Source organism: Pezoporus flaviventris, unplaced genomic scaffold (assembly GCF_033815535.1).
Source record: "Pezoporus flaviventris isolate CSIRO_AGI_PZ_B2104156 unplaced genomic scaffold, CSIRO_AGI_Pfla_v1 ptg000018l, whole genome shotgun sequence".
In the NCBI taxonomy this organism is placed as follows: Eukaryota; Metazoa; Chordata; class Aves; order Psittaciformes; family Psittacidae; genus Pezoporus; species Pezoporus flaviventris.
In genome coordinates, this window is record NW_026892566.1 from 5,245,640 (window position 1) to 5,260,444 (window position 14,805).

General features: G+C 45.3%; 1 protein-coding gene across 2 annotated transcripts in view; it reads right to left on the minus strand.

The window, feature by feature from the left end:
* Window positions 1-11,863: 11,863 nt before the first annotated feature.
* SVEP1 (sushi, von Willebrand factor type A, EGF and pentraxin domain containing 1) overlaps window positions 11,864-14,805 on the minus strand; it is a 131,106-nt gene continuing 128,164 nt past the window's right edge. For both annotated transcript variants that reach the window (XM_061455121.1, XM_061455120.1), the window contains 2 exons: window positions 13,993-14,086; window positions 11,864-12,116 (listed from right to left, as the gene is read on the minus strand). In XM_061455121.1, the coding sequence (XP_061311105.1) occupies window positions 12,086-12,116; window positions 13,993-14,086 (125 nt within the window). In that variant the 3' untranslated portion in view covers window positions 11,864-12,085. The remainder of the gene's footprint in view (window positions 12,117-13,992; window positions 14,087-14,805) is intronic.

Sequence of the window (14,805 nt, forward strand, 5' to 3'; positions counted from 1 at the left end):
CATCTTTTTTCTCCTTCTCAGGTGCTCAACCTGTGAAGGAGACATCCTTTTACCCTCCTAGTTGTCCCCCCAGACCATTTACATTTGAGAGTTTTGAATTTTTTGAATGGCCTTTTAATGCTGTTGAGACTTGTTTGCTGATGGTGATGGGAATCACCATGCTAACACGCATACAGAGTGTGTTTTGCCCACTACTGATTTCAAGAGTTAAGCAGATTCAGGTTTGGGTCTTGTCTGGGGTCAAACGACGATGTAGGAGGACCAAGAGATTTTCCCTGAGGCTGGACAGCCATGAGTGGCAGGGTGTGTGGGATAGTATGGGCAAGTATCTAGGTCAGTGGGCCCCTCCAGTATTTTGGAATTTCACTACCGAACAACTGCAAAATCCAGAAGAATTAGTAAAACACTTAAATGAGGTGTGTGGTCATTCTGGCCATACCAGAGATGGACAAATCATGGCAACGTGCTGGAGCTTGGCCTATGCTTACAGGGCCTTGTTCAACACTATCCAGCACCTTCAAAAGGAAAAGAATGTCGGCGGATTTGAGGGCAAAGCGACAGTCGCTACTCAAACTTTGGCTGCAATGAACTGCGCAGCTACCCCAGTGGCAAGTACAGCAGCTGCTCAAACTTCAACTGCAACAGACAGCGCGGTTACCCCAGCTCCAAGCACGGTAGCTACACCACCCCCAGCAACAAGTACAGTCGCTACTCAAACCACAGTGATAATCACTGCAGCCAAACCAGAGGACCAATTCGTACCAATATCAGTTGCCCCTGTACGCAAGAGAACAAGCAAAAAGGAGGCAAAAAGGGTGAAGCGAGATGAAGAACCAATGAATTCACCACCCGGTCCAGAATCTGATCAGGAGTCATCATCACATGACGAAGAAGAAGAAGAAGAGGTAACTTCTCGACCTCGGACCTCAACCGAGCTGCGGAATATGCGAAAAGATTTTACCCGTCAACCAGGGGAGCACATCATCACCTGGTTACTCCGATGCTGGGACAATGGGGCCGATGGTCACGAACTAGAAGGTACAGAAGCCAAGCAGCTGGGATCACTTGCTAGAGAAGGGGGAATTGACAAAGCAATTGCAAGAGAGAAAAAGTCCCTCAGCCTTTGGAGGAGGCTCTTGGCAGCTGTGAAAGAAAGGTTTCCGTACAAGGACGATGTTACGAGTCGTTCGGCCAAGTGGACTACTATAGACAAAGGCATCCAGTCTCTGAGGGAATCGGCCATCGTAGAGATGCTCTATCACATCAAGCCGAATAACGGGGATACACCTATAGATCCAGATGAAGTTGAATGTACACGACCCATGTGGCGAAAACTTACACGGAATGCACCGTGGGCTTTTGGTATTGCTGCTTTGGAGACTGAGGAAATTGAGCAGCTGTCCACCTTGCCTGGTCTCTCAGAAGATCCCTCTGCTGTGGGGTTGCTGAAAGTTGAAGAACAACAAGTGCCAATTGCGACCACAACAGTGCACCGGCGGCAATATCGCACCAACCGAGACTCCCTGATTCCCATCCATCAGCTGATCCGTAGACTGGAGAGTCAGGGGGTGATCAGCAGGACCCGCTCACCCTTCAATAGCCCCATATGGCCAGTGCGAAAGTCTAATGGAGAATGGAGACTAACAGTAGACTATCGTGGCCTGAATGAAGTCACACCACCATTGAGTGCTGCCATACCGGACATGCTAGAACTTCAGTATGAACTAGAGTCAAAGGCAGCCAAGTGGTATGCCACGATTGATATTGCCAATGCATTTTTCTCCATTCCTTTGGCAGCAGAGTGCAGGCCACAGTTTGCTTTTACTTGGAGGGGTGTCCAGTTCACTTGGAACCGACTGCCACAGGGGTGGAAACACAGCCCTACCATTTGCCATGGACTGATCCAGACTGCACTGGAACAGGGGCAAGCTCCAGAACACCTGCAATACATTGATGACATTATTGTGTGGGGCGATACAGCGGAAGAAGTCTTTGAGAAAGGGAGGAAAATAATCCAAATCCTGCTGAAAGCCGGTTTTGCCATAAAACGGAGTAAGGTCAAGGGACCTGCACAGGAGATTCAATTTTTGGGAATAAAATGGCAAGATGGACGTAGACAGATCCCCACAGATGTGATCAACAAGATAACAGCAATGTCTCCACCAACTAATAAGAAAGAAACGCAAGCTTTCTTGGGTGCAGTGGGGTTCTGGAGAATGCACATCCCAAATTACAGTTCGATTGTAAGCCCTCTCTATCATGTGACCCGGAAGAAGAATGATTTTAAATGGGGCCCTGAGCAGCAACAAGCCTTTGAGCAAATTAAACGCGAGATAGTTCATGCAGTAGCCCTTGGACCAGTCCGGACCGGGCCAGATGTAAAAAATGTGCTGTACACTGCAGTTGGGGAGAACGGTCCTACCTGGAGCCTCTGGCAGAAAGCTCCAGGGGAGACTCGAGGTCGACCCCTCGGCTTTTGGAGTCGGGGATACAAAGGATCTGAGGCCAGCTATACCCCAACTGAGAAAGAGATACTGGCAGCGTATGAAGGGGTTCGAGCTGCTTCGGAAGTGATTGGCACTGAAGCACAGCTCCTCCTGGCACCCCGGCTGCCCGTGCTGGGCTGGATGTTCAAAGGCAGGCTCTCCTCTACACATCATGCAACTGATGCTACATGGAGTAAATGGGCTGCACTAATTACACAACGAACTCGAATAGGAAATCCCAGTCGTCCAGGCATTCTAGAAGTCATCATGGACTGGCCAGAGGGCAAAGATTTCGGAATGTCACCAGAGGAGGAGGTGGTGCGTGCTGAAGAGGCCCCACCATATAATAAACTGTCAGAAAGTGAAAAGCAGTATGCCTTGTTTACTGATGGCTCTTGCCGTATTGTGGGAAAGCATCGGAGATGGAAGGCAGCTGTATGGAGTCCTGGACGACAAGTTGCAGAAACTGCTGAAGGAGAGGGTGAATCGAGTCAATTTGCCGAGGTGAAAGCCATCCAGCTGGCCCTGGACATTGCTGAACGAGAAAAGTGGCCAGTACTTTATCTCTATACTGACTCATGGATGGTGGCAAATGCCCTGTGGGGGTGGTTGAAGCAATGGAAGCAGAGCAACTGGCAACGCAGAGGTAAACCCATCTGGGCTGCTGCACTGTGGAAAGATATCGCTGCCAGGGTGCAGAACCTGGTGGTGAAGGTACGTCATGTAGATGCCCATGTACCCAAGAGTCGGGCCACTGAGGAACACCAGAACAACCAACAAGTGGATAAAGCGGCTAAGATTGAAGTGGCTCAGATGGACTTAGATTGGCAACATAAAGGTGAATTATTTTTGGCCCGGTGGGCCCATGACACTTCAGGCCATCAGGGCAGAGATGCAACATATAGATGGGCCCGTGACCGAGGGGTGGACTTAACAATGGACACTATTGCCCAGGTTATTCATGAGTGTGAAACATGTGCTGCAATTAAACAAGCCAAGCGGTTAGAGCCTCTTTGGTATGGAGGACGATGGTTGAAGTATAAATATGGGGAGGCCTGGCAGATTGACTATATCACACTGCCACCAACCCGCCAAGGCAAGCGCCATGTGCTTACCATGGTGGAAGCAACCACCGGGTGGCTGGAAACATACGCTGTGCCCCATGCCACTGCCCGGAACACCATCCTGGGCCTTGAGAAACAGATTTTGTGGCGACACGGCACCCCAGAGAGAATTGAGTCAGACAATGGGACTCATTTCCGGAATAACCTTATAGATATTTGGGCCAAAGAGCATGGCATTGAGTGGGTATATCACATCCCCTACCATGCACCAGCCTCTGGGAAAATCGAACGGTACAATGGGCTGTTAAAAACTACACTGAGAGCGATGGGTGGGGGAACTTTCAAGCATTGGGATACACATTTACCAAAGGCCACCTGGTTGGTCAACACCAGAGGATCTGCCAACAGGGCTGGCCCAGCCCAGTTAGAACTTTTACATATTGTAGAGGGGGACAAAGTTCCTGTGGTGCATATGAAGAATTTGCTGGGGAAGACAGTCTGGGTTATTCCTGCTTCAGGTAAAGGCAAACCCACTCGTGGGACTGCTTTTGCTCAGGGACCTAGATATACTTGGTGGGTAATGCGGGAAGATGGGGAAGTCCGATGTATACCTCAAGGGGATTTGATTTTAGGGGAAAACAGCCAGTGAACTCAATTGTATGCCGTTGCCTGCTGTGTAATGCTTTTACAGCCCATCAACTAGATGTCTCCAGGTCACCAGCGACTGGCCCTGACTTCCCTCCAGCCATCATCCCAACAGAGAATGAACTTGGAACATCATGGACCGAATGGACTCGGCAGCATTATAGGGGTTGGTCCATGCACTAAGAAAATGATTTTTTCGTCTTGGTCTGTATGTATATGGATGTATATATGTGGGAGAGCGATGGTGTATTGAAAATGTGGGATCTGAGCATGACGTGAATGGTATGGAATAAGGGGTGGATAATGTCCTGGGTTCAGCAGTAGCAGTCATGTTTTTTCCTTTGTGTTAACTGGTGCAGTGCTGTGTTTTGACTTCTAGCCTGAGAACAGTGTTGGTGAAGCCGATGTTTTCGGTTGTTGCTAAGTGATGTTTACCCTGACCAAGGACTCTGTGAGGCTCATGCTCTGCCAGGGAAGAGGGGAAGCTGTGAGGAAGCAGAGACGGGGTGCCTGACCCGGGCTAGCCGGGGAGGTATTCCATACCACAGCACGTCATGCCCGGGGTGGGGGGTAACTGGGAGTTACCCGGAAGGACAGGGGCTTCCGGGTGGAACTCGCTTTCTTGGCCGGTGGTATCGTATTCTCTTCTCTTGTTATTTTCCCTTATCATTGTTTTAGCTGATAGTAGCGGTGGTGATTTGTTGCTGGACTGTTCTTGTCTCAACCCGTAGGAGTTGCACTCTCTCGATCCTCCTCCCCGTTCCTCTGGGAGCGGGGAAGGGGAGAGCCCCGGTGCAGGGGGGGGGGAGACGGACACGGACCTCGATTGTTGTCAGCTCGGCACCACTCACTGGAAGTGAGCGAACGAGTTACCTGACTGGGTTTAAACCACGACATGCAGGCTGGTCTTTGTTTTGCTCTCCTTTCTCTGCCAGTGTTGCTTCTTCCCAAGCAGGAAACCCTCACCTGGTGTGGGTGGGAATAACCAGGACACCAGCACACTGCCATCCCTCCCTCCCTCCCCAGGGCTACACTTGTTTGGGGGGTTTTCTTTCAGGAAGCTCTGCTTGTCATTTCTAACTTTAATTTCACATCATTTCCCCGTAATATGATTATCCTTCCTTTATGTAATTTATCCCCACTTGTGTTTACAGCACCTCCTTGCTTATTAGCAGCAGGATTAATTAATGAGCTGTTTATCCCTTACCTCAGATCATTAACCAAGCTATTTTAATAAAATCAAACCAGACATCTGGTCTAGCAATACCTGAGTGGGAAGCTGCCTCTTTTGTCAACCTTCTGCATTCAGCTAGCGGCAACAATCTGGTGCCAGGCACTTTGCTGCCATCTCACCAGTGTCTGAAGGGCAGGCACAGCTTTTCGTATTTATTATAATCCTCTAATGACTAAGGCTACCGTCCAGAAAAATGCATAAGCTTGTTTTTAACTGCATAGCAGCTAAGTACCCTTAATGGCTGCATGACAGGACCATACACTTAAGTGCTTTCTGAACTGTGTATTTTTTGAGGTTTCCATTCTTGTCATACCACACAGCCATCCCACTTGCCATCCCTTTTTTTTCAGCATGGAAAAGGGGCATTTACAGGGTGCATCCTTTACCAGAATTCCCCAAATGCGCCTTGCCAAGTGAGACAGGTCAGGTCTCTGAACATCACTGGGCTCCTATGCCCACTTGCACCAGACTAGGACCCTGCTTATGGGCCCTTCTATCAAGCAAAAGCCCCATGCTCAGAGCAGCACAAGAACAGATACACAAATTCCTCGTGAACCACACCAGTGGAGCAGGTGTCAGGCAAAAGGGAGATCCCAGGCTGCTGCTGAGCAGGAGAAGGGCACAGCATCTTCTCCCAGCCTACTGCAAACAGATCTGGATATGCCTCTGCTCATGCTTCAGGGGTCTGTCTGCCAAACGCAAGGGCATCTCCACACTGGGCAGCCACAAGCATAACTTGTAGTTGTAAATGAGAGGCATGGCTGGGGAGCACAAGATGAAGGGATGGCAAGGCAAGGCAGCAGCAGCTGGGGAATGATCAGTTCTGCAGGGCTGCTGCTGCATGCCCTCTCTGCACCTGCAGTTGCACAGCATCATAACTGTGCCTGCCCACAGCTATCAAGGCTGCTGGTTCCACAGCAGTGAATTCTGGTCACCTCTGAGTTAGATGCAAAAATGACGTTCCTCTTCCAATAGTGATGAAAGTACTGCAGCCAAGATATTGAAAACAAAGCAAAATAAACAGACTGCACTGAGGAAACAGGTAGGAGAGGAGGGCATGACTAAGAACCGGGAAAGCCCTGGATATGTTTGCAGGGCATAGGAGAGCAGGCAGTAGTGCCTGCAGTGAGTGATAGTTCTTTGCCACCTGGTTGTATAAGGACAGATTTCCTGAGGCTGCTGGGATAATGCACAGCAAAATAGTCATCAAGAAGAGTGCTGGGCAGAGGTGCAGTATCAGTCCTCACCATGCTCCCAGGTGGTGCAGGTTGGGAGCATTACAGGTGCTGTCTTTCCCCAGCACCCTTCTTTTCTGGCCTATGCTATGCATGCAGGTTTGGGCTGGCTGAGACTGTCATAGCCTCAAAGTTCTGGAAATAGGGGGAAATCTTAATCTCCAGAACAGGTTGTCCAGAGAAGCTGTGGATGTGTTCAAGGCCAGGCTGGATGGGGCTTTGAGCAACTTGGTCTAGTGGAAGGTGTCCCTGCCTGTGGTAGGGGGGGTTGGAACTGGATGATCACTGAAGTCTCTTCCAACCCAAACCATTCTGTGATTCTATGTTTTTATTATATGATTCTATGACAATCTGAAGGAGGATTTACATTCAGCAAAGAGAGACTGGGAAGGTTAAAGTTAGTGCCAGTCCACTGGGCTATCAGTGAGGCGCATGGATGACATCTGCAGAAGGGCTACCATTAACGATGATGATAGTTACGCTTAAGTCTCATCTGTCTGCTTTAATCTGCAGCACTTTGGTGGAGAAGGGAAGGCCCACCTGGCCCTTGAAATGGGAAGAACTGAAGTGACTTTCTTGTGGTGACACAGTCTGCCACTGTCACTGGCTGGGAGAAACTTAGTGTTCTATCCACAAGGCCATAAGAAGCATGGTGCTTCTTGTAGCACAAAGTGGTCGTGCTGGTCTGTTCACATAAGCAACATCTGGCAGGATGGACCAGTCTGCACCAAAGAGCCACGTCAATCAGCTTGTGAAGAGTATCTGCTTTTATAGAGCTCAGCTGGGAGAGGTGGCAAGCATGCAGACCTTGATACTGGCAGGCAACACGTCAGCCTGGAAAGCAAGGGTAATGGAAATATAGCCCTGATCCTGGCAGAGGTGCTTGTTGTAAATGGGATGGGTATGTGAAGAAGTGCACTGTTTCATGTGCATGAGTGGAAATAACCTTAAAGAAGTAGATCAATAATAGTGGTGCATATTCCACCTGGTCTGCTTCTGGGTACTGCAATGCCTGTCTCTTGCTGCTGGAAATGTGCGGTCACAGTATGTTCTCCCAGAAAAGCATCTGCAGTGCGGTAAAAGCAGCAGGGATCTTTTCCGCAGTAAGGATCCAAACTGCTCCAAGACAAGTCTGAGATGCAGAACCCATTCCTGCACTAAGATGCAAGAGATCGCTGCTCAAACTATCTTCAGGGTGAAAAGGTAAAAACTGCTGGCACACACTAGCCCTGTCCAGTGCACCCTAAGATCAGAGCTGACAGACACTTGTAGCCTTCTCACTGTACATCAAAGAGCAGAGAGATACAGGTGTCAGCAGACTCCCTTCAGCATTTTACCTAGTTCAGTATTCATGGCAAAAAGGACAGGAGCAGGGAAAGAGCCCCATTCTTGCCACTCTTACTTTTAAATAAGGCTGTGCTCTGCAATTCTACAGTATGTATAAGATCCAAGCCCATGAGCAGAGGCAGCCCAGCTGCTCCCACTCAGGATTATTAGCAGTATTTGGAAAACTCTAAATTTGAGCTGTCAATTTGGATCTTTTCTACCAGATGCACATCAGATTTCAGTGCATCATGGACTGCACCGTCTGTAACCTCACACCACTTTCTGGGCTGGTGGCTGAGGGAGAAATTTGAGACATCGACTATTTCTTGCACTTCAAAGTCTCCACTTACACCTACGTATCAAAACATTGAAAGTCTTACCACCATTACCTTCAAAAACCCCACACCCTCCATCTTTTGACTGCTATGCCATATTGTAGGCTTAATTCATAGGTTTAAACTAACAACAGTGTGTGTGGCTTTAAACTAACAGAGTAAATTAGAGCAAACTGTTCTACTGTCCTAATACATAGAGAGAAAGGAATGTTCGGCTGACAGGGGAAGGAACATTGTGGGCCTGATAACAACTAAGGAGGCAGTAAATAAGATCAAGGATGTCAGCCTTCAAGATAGCAGGGTGGCGCCCAACATGGAGCGAGACTGGAACAGAACAGAAGCAAGGACATAACCACTGCTAATTCAGCACTAGGACCTTGTGAGGATGAACAAGCACTGAGGTCATGCAGTAAACAGTGAGGAAGACTACTGGCAACCAGTAGAGACCCCCACTCAGCAAGAAAACACATGCGTGATTGGAATGCACATGTTATAATTAGTTCCTGGAAATACAATAAATGTAAATAATTTCCTGGAAAACCTGTAAATATACACGAGTATGCTAAATGTATAGCTGCTGCCGTCAAGTAACGGGTGCAAAATGATTTGTGTGTGCGCCTAGTGCTGCAATAAAGAATGCCTGTTTTCTAAAACTGCAAACCAAGTCTTAAGGAGAGTTTCTGACTGACTTTTATGGTAACAACATACGCTCCTTGTTTGGAGGAGTGGTGTTGGGAGTTACAAAGTTATCTTTCTGCTATACAGCATTTTTATCCTCAGCTGTCTTTGAATATGGGTGTCCATAGAGTTAAGATTTCCAGTACTGGTGCAGAAGAAAACAAACTTTATCTCCATCTGGTGTAAATAGCGAGTAATCAGGTTTTAATTCATCTGATTATGTTAGTGGTACATTCGGTCCATACAGGTTTTAAAATACGCTGTAGCAGCAGAAAGGATTTGAAAAAGTAAGTGCTAACGGCGTTTTTGTCTGAAGAGCAAACCTGGACTAATCCAGCACATCCTTGTAAGATTACTGGCAATTATTTTGCTTTTTCCCTTGAGTGAAGTTCTGCTTCCCTTTCCTCGGGCTTTGCCAGCAGGTCCTAAGGGTAAGCCATTATTTCTGTTGTGAGGCATTAAGGAAAGAGTGCAATGTTGCCTCTATACAGGTACGAAACAGGGTGCATCTTTATTTACAGTGTAAAGTGCATCACATAGAAGTTGTCTAAAACACACAACAAGCTGTGACATAAATGACAATACAGTACTGGGTAGGGAGGGGAAAGTGTTCCAGCAAGTATCAAAACGTCATCAACAGCACTAATATAACAGCCTCTAGTTTCAGCTACTCTGTCCTACCACCACATTGTCTTATGAAACACATTGACTGGCTTGATCCTGGGACTCCATGTACTAGTCACTAGTGTGAAGCTGGACTGCAAAAAGCCATCCCACAGTCCTAAAAAAGCCATCCCACAGTCCTAAAATCTCCAGCAATGTTCTGCCAGCTTTAAGCACTGTTCTCACCACTGTCCTGCTCTGGAGATCACCAGTGGAGAGTCAGGGCACACACCAGAGAAGAACATTGGAAAAAATACCAAAACAAGAGAGTGACATTATTTATATAAATAAAGATCTGCTTTTCTCACCCATGCACTCTTTGCCTCAAGAAGTCCTGTGTTGCTCACTGCAGCTTCCGTTCATACGCTGTTAAGGCAGCAAGGAGGTCAAGGGTAAAGTGCCTACAAATGGTGGTGACTATGGGTTGAAATGCAGACATTATTTACCGAACACTAACTTCAGTGAAAGCTGTAAACATCAATGGCTGTGGCGCTAGGAGACAGAAGACTGTTGCTATATGCTAGCAGAATCCATTAGAAAAAGAAGGTTGTGAGAGCTGAAATGACAACTCTTCAGCTGGTTGCAGCTCCCACTGGGAAGGAATCTACATTCATATTAATCTGATCCCCTAATGACTCCTTTACCTATCTGTTCTTTTAGTTGGCTGAAAGCTCTTACTGGCTCACAATTTTGCTTGTTTCTTTCTTCCCTGTTGTCTGGTCTTGGGCTAACAGCCATTAGTTATGTGTCAGTATTTACTTGTGCCCTGTAATTGTAACTGTGAGCTCATTTTGGTGTGATACCACTTTCCTGGGTCCATGTTCATGCATTCATAAAAGGAAGGTAAATCTATGAAGGGGGAGGGGTGGGGTAGGTTGTGCACACTTCTAATCTGGAGGGTAACTAAGCAGGAATGCTACAGAAGGTAAAATTTATTTCTCCTTCCTCTTTCCCAGTGCTGACTGCAAGCCACGCTTTCTGTTATTACTGGGAAAAATGGAGCTTCTGATCAACGACTCACAGGTTCTCACTCTAACATCTTCTTTTACAGATCAGACTTTTTGCTAACTGACAATAATTACCACACATCTGACCTCAAAAACTGCATGTGATTTCCACCTTGTGATTTCACCACCCTGCTTAAACATAGGTAAATGTTAGCATCTCAATTCATTAGAGTATGACTTAACGATGGCATTCAGGTGTGTTTTACCCTCAGATGCAACGCAATCAGCAGTGTGAGAAAGAAAAATCAGACAGCATGTGTGCTCTCAGTATTTCTCACTCAGCCAAGCACTTCTGCCTGTGTGGTGCACTCAAAAGAGGCCTTCTCCAGTGCTCTGAGGGTTCTGCATGATGTAAATAAAACTTTTCTTCAAGCAAATAGCAAAGTTTCACCTGTAAACATAACTGCTGTCTTCTCTCTCCATCTTTGGGGCAGTCAAACTTTGGGACCCAAACCCCATGTATCAAAGGCATTCCCATAGATTACAGCTGCTAGAAGTGTACTTTATAATTTACACAGGAAAGGAACAGTGGTTACAGGGAGGTGGTAAGTCCCATGGCAAGTGGGAAGCATAAGTTTCAGTGGTCCACCTGCTTCCTACTGCTGGATCCTGGATTATCCAGCTTCAGAGCTATACCTGAACTGCCTGTAAACCAAAAAGCCTCAAAGGCTCTTTTAGCTAGGCTTGGTCCATCTTTTTCTGAATGACATGTTGTTCTCTCATGTCTTTTTGTATTATTGACCATTTTACTAATGAAATCTTAGGTAAAATTAATGCTGATGCCATTAAGTCACTCTCCAATGACGTTAACGTCACATAATATATATTACAGAATCTTCTTCTTATGCCCACTAGAAAATGTGGTTACAACACAGGCTTTATCACATATGCTTCTAAACCAACATGAGTTCATTAATAGGCCCAATGCAAAATTTAGTGGCTTGATTAGCTTTGCATAACTATTCTTTACTGTTGAGTTGCTGGACAGCAGTATACTTTGGCAGATGGTAAGCAGAATCGCCACATTCTGTTTAATCATGGTTGGCAGTATAGTGTGGTTTAATTAGCTTACTGTATGTAAGAAATGGAAGGGACTTCACTTTACACAACCACTTCCTCAGTGGTCAGTAAGAATCTTTACATTTCTATGTGTGTGTATGTATGGTGTGTGTGTATGTATGGTGTGTGTGTAGCAGCATATATTTGATAATACTTTTGTAAATGAAAAATACAGAGGAATTTCTTTAAAAATGGAAAGGTATACTAAAAATGTATCACAAAATACAAAACAAGGGAGCTGGGTTGGGAGGGAAGCAATGGATTTGATTTACAATGCATTAGATTCCAAGCCCTGGTGCCTAAGCTGAACAAAGGTATCTGAATGTTCTGAATGTAGAACTGCTGCTCTGATGTTAAAAGGGATAGAAGCCAGCCTTCCGTTTCCTGCATCAGAAAAACAAGCAAAATAAAATCAGTGTTGTATTGAACATATCAAACAAAGATCAACAGTGAGGCACAAGAGGATGGTGTCTGAAAGTATACCAGAGATTTGAGGGCCACAGCTTAAGATGGCATACTGAGAGGGGAAGGATGTTGGTATGGGGAATAGAGGTATGTGGCATTTAACTCACAACTCATCAGTGTGGTTTGGAGCTAATCTTGTTCTGGATGCTGGTAAAAGCTTTGTCCCTTTCAGCTTCACCTTCTAAATCAGACCTAATTAACGTGCAACATCAAATCTTGCTATCATGGCATTTACTCCTGTCTGTGTCTATTGTTTTTGAGTCCTCAGAAGAGTATTGTACCCCACAAAGAGACACCAGCAGCTGAGACTTAACAAGATACAAAACAAATTTTAGTCCTTGTTTCTGTCCTCTCCCCTCCTCTAGCCCCAGTTTTGTGCGGGAAACTTCTCAAAAAGCTCTTGAAGGGACCTTTGATTTGTCTCAAAGATAGACTTCATTTTTGGCTGCTAAATCCACTGGATCTGGGCTTCTCTGCTTCATGTCCTAAATGGAAATACAATCAGAATCCAGATGTGTAGCTTTCAGTATAAAGCTGGATACTGTTTGCTGTCAGTACATTAAAGTTGTTTTACTTAGGCGTATTTAATCACTGCTGAAAAATGAAAACTGTTCATTTTGGACAATGTAATTTCATAAACAAACATCTTTTAATTACAAATAGCTTTAAATTAAATAGTGTATCAGAGAGACAGGGAGGAATGTCTGTTACTATCTGTCCAGAAAAAATGTACAATGTCACAGGCTTCCTCAGTATCCCATAGAAAAATATTAATACTTGGCTGTTATTTATTTAGCTCTCCAGGATAATGACCAATGTGTTCAGTAGGAGCCTGTGTGAACTTAAGTATAAATATTTTTCTAGCATATGTTTCAGTATTATTCCATACAGGGAGCAGAACTCATGCTGCATGTTTTGTTATCATATCTGATTCCTGACCGCAATAACATCATTACCATTCCACCTGCCTTCCCTCTTCAGGGTTGTAAATGGCTCATAATGGCAGCATGAAGTAAAACTGCTTTCTAAAGGAAAACTACATCCTGTTCAGACTGCTTTCAAAGCCAAACACTCAAACTTCACAAATTTAAAAAGCAAAGCCACAACTGAGATTTGTAAGTGCTGCCTCACATAGTGATGGGGCTCACTGATTTGCAAACCTCATCTTCTATTTGCCCCATTAGACGTGAATCAGCAGTCCAAAACACAAACACTGGTAAAACCCTTTAAAAGAGAGCACACATGAACCAGATCTAAGCCCAGTCCCTTGGGAATTTTGATACAGAGATTGCACTGCCACGTTATTCGAACTGGGACTTGATTCAGAGGCACTGCGTTGTACTCTTTAAATGATTACAGCACTCAAAAGCTCTTATTTATAACATCTGTTGTGTCACCCTAACCTTGAACCTGGATCCAGATGAGGTACATAGAGTTCAAAATGAACACTTGCACACAGTAGGCCACTCAAATTTCCTGAAGAACATTTTGTATTACATCACAAAAGCCATATCAATTTATACCATTAAAAATAAGCCAAAAACTTTCAGGTTTGCCTGTCTGCTTCCATGTAAGTGTGTAATTTCCTGAGTTTTCTAGATGTTTGGCAATCATTTTGCAGACTGCTCTTTAAGGCCTTTCCAGATGGCTCAAAAATCATGAGTGATCCAATGACTACTAATTTACAGAATCTAGAGATGCTCAAGATACGCAAAATTAATTGCACATTCTTCATATTTAGAGTTTAGTAGGGTGTGATTCAGCCTGACTATGGGACACTATGAACAACACTTACCTAGAGCAGTCATGTCCAGTCCATGATGAGGGACAGTAGCATCGATTCGGTCGTATACACTTCCCACCATTTAAGCAAGGCAATTGGCAAACAGCTGCATACAAATAAACACAGAGTTGCAGTAACGAGCACACCCACATCAAGCTGATTAAGGAACAGGACATTGAAAATCAACCTGCATTATTCTGTGAAGAATGGACTGCTCTCAAAACTGTAACTCATCTCTGAGTCTGTTGTAAAACATGGTCTGCTGTGAAAGGGGAGCCTTACAAACACATCTCTCCTGAATGTATTTTGACCTACTCTACTGCTTTTGCTATCTGCTGCAATGTATAAGTTGTACAATATAGCAAATGTATTATTTCACATTGCCTTAAAAATTCTGTTCTTGCTTCAAGTTGAGGCAAAAAAAAAAAAAAAAAAAAAAATGCAGGTGGAAGCAGCAGGAAGAACCAGAAGAGTCAGAAGAACAACAGGAGAATAGGCCTTATTTCTGGGAAGAAGCAGTGTGTATTTGTTTGAAAGGCATATGACAGCCAAAACAAGCAGACACCATATATGGTAAAAAAGTATGGAAAGAGGCAGCATAAACAGAGAACATTAAAGGTCAGGAAGCCGTTTACAGATCAAGAGCCACAAGGAGTAAGATGGAGACAAGGAAAGGAAGCAGAGAATGACAGTAAGTTCCTGAAAAATACACTGGATAGCCATAAGAGGTGTGACATAAGAGGTACAGGGCATTTTAATAAGAAAACAAACACTAGCTGCCTGATAGGATCCTGTTGGGCCAGCTGCAAAATGGTTGCTTTTATG